This window comes from the organism of the source record quoted next (genome assembly GCF_019968985.1).
Source record: "MAG: Porospora cf. gigantea B chromosome Unknown PgB_NODE_8663_length_1361_cov_285.986, whole genome shotgun sequence".
Taxonomy (NCBI): domain Eukaryota; phylum Apicomplexa; class Conoidasida; order Eugregarinorida; family Porosporidae; genus Porospora; species Porospora cf. gigantea B.
In genome coordinates this window covers 1-1,361 of record NW_027179311.1, presented here as the reverse complement: position 1 = coordinate 1,361, position 1,361 = coordinate 1, and the positions used below count along the sequence as shown (strand labels likewise).

At 54.2% G+C, this 1,361-nt stretch overlaps 1 protein-coding gene across 2 annotated transcripts; it reads left to right on the top strand.

The window, feature by feature from the left end:
- On the top strand, nucleotides 1–1,361 carry KVP17_000819 (uncharacterized protein; the record flags this gene model as incomplete). Of its 2 annotated transcripts, none has more annotated exons than XM_068515651.1 (1): nucleotides 1–1,361. In XM_068515651.1, a coding segment is annotated over one exon (1,361 nt), but the record flags the coding sequence as incomplete, so codon positions are not given. The 2 variants fall into 2 exon arrangements, with proteins under 2 accessions (XP_068371363.1, XP_068371362.1); XM_068515650.1 differs by having other exon boundaries at nucleotides 5–1,353.

The following is a 1,361-nucleotide window of genomic DNA, read 5'->3' as shown; positions in this document are numbered from 1 at the left end:
CAACATGAGTAGGCGGCTCTCTACATCCCCTCATGTGCGCCTTGAGAATGTTGTCCTTCCTGATGGATCTCAAGAGGTGGAGTCCCGGGTTATATCCTCACGGGTGGTGCATGATGGCGCTACTGAGGTTGAGAAACACCAGAACGTTCGTTACGTCGAGGTTCCGGTGTACGAGGAAGTCGTCAAAGAAGTCGTGAAGAAGGAAGTCCGCCACGTCGAGAAGCGAGTGCCCAAGTATGAAGTTGAGATCGTTGATAGGGTTGTTGAGGTCCCGCAGGTTCAGTGGGTTGACAGGGAGGTCGAAGTTCCCCGCACTGAGACCGTCGTCAAGCACGTCCCTCGGATTGAGGTCGTTGACAGGCAAGTTGACGTGGTGAAGCACGTGCCTATCGTCGAACTGAAAGAGGTGGAGAAGGTCGTCGAGGTACCCAGCGGGGAGATTATTGAAGTTCCCGTACCTGTGCGCGTGGAGCGCAAGAACGTCGTGGACGTCTATCATGACACCAAAGTTCCTGTACTACTTGCGCAGACTGTGAACGCTGTAGTCAAGGAATCGCATCGGTGCGTCGATGTCGAGGTGAAGGAGTATGAGCCAGAGGTCGTTGTTGTCGACATTCACGTCGCAAAGGCTGTGGATTCACAACTGGTGAGCAAGGGTATTGTGGATGTGAAGCATAATCACATGGAGATATCTGCCAGTCAGTACAACTGGATCCTTCGTCACATGAACAGGGATCTCGACCACACGAGACTGGAGAAGCTGCCTTACAAGAGTGAGAACGGGAAGATCCACTTCCACGAGGGCGAGGTTGATTACACAATTGTTGAAGAGCATGCCTACACAACTGTTGAAGAGCATGGCATAAGGGGTGCATCAGTGACCTCATCTTCCTCATCCTCTTCCTCATCATCATCATCCGCGTCCTCCTCTTTGCTGACAGAGGCTCGTGCTCGCGCGAAGTGCTGTGGCGGTACTGGGAAGACCAAGGACAGCTCTAAGAGCTGCTGTGCTCCTAGGGAGCCCTCCACAAAGGCGTCTAAGGGCTGCTGCTCTCCTAGGGAGCCCTCCAAGAAGGCTTCCAAGGGCTGCTGTACTCCCCGTCCTGATGCCGTTTTCGCATCGACCACGACGAAGAAGACTCGCGAGCGCTGCGGTAAACAGCGGACGGATGTCGTCCGAGTGGGTAATGGTTGCTGCGCTCCTCGCGTAAAGGTGGTTAAGACTCAGAAGATATCGCAACGCAATGCGTGTGGCACCGTAACTGACAAGAACAACACCCAGATGCGAGTCAGCAAAAGCAAGTCCCCTTGCTATACCGGTCCCAGGGCTCCTTCTGACTTCTATGACGTCCAGTCGACGC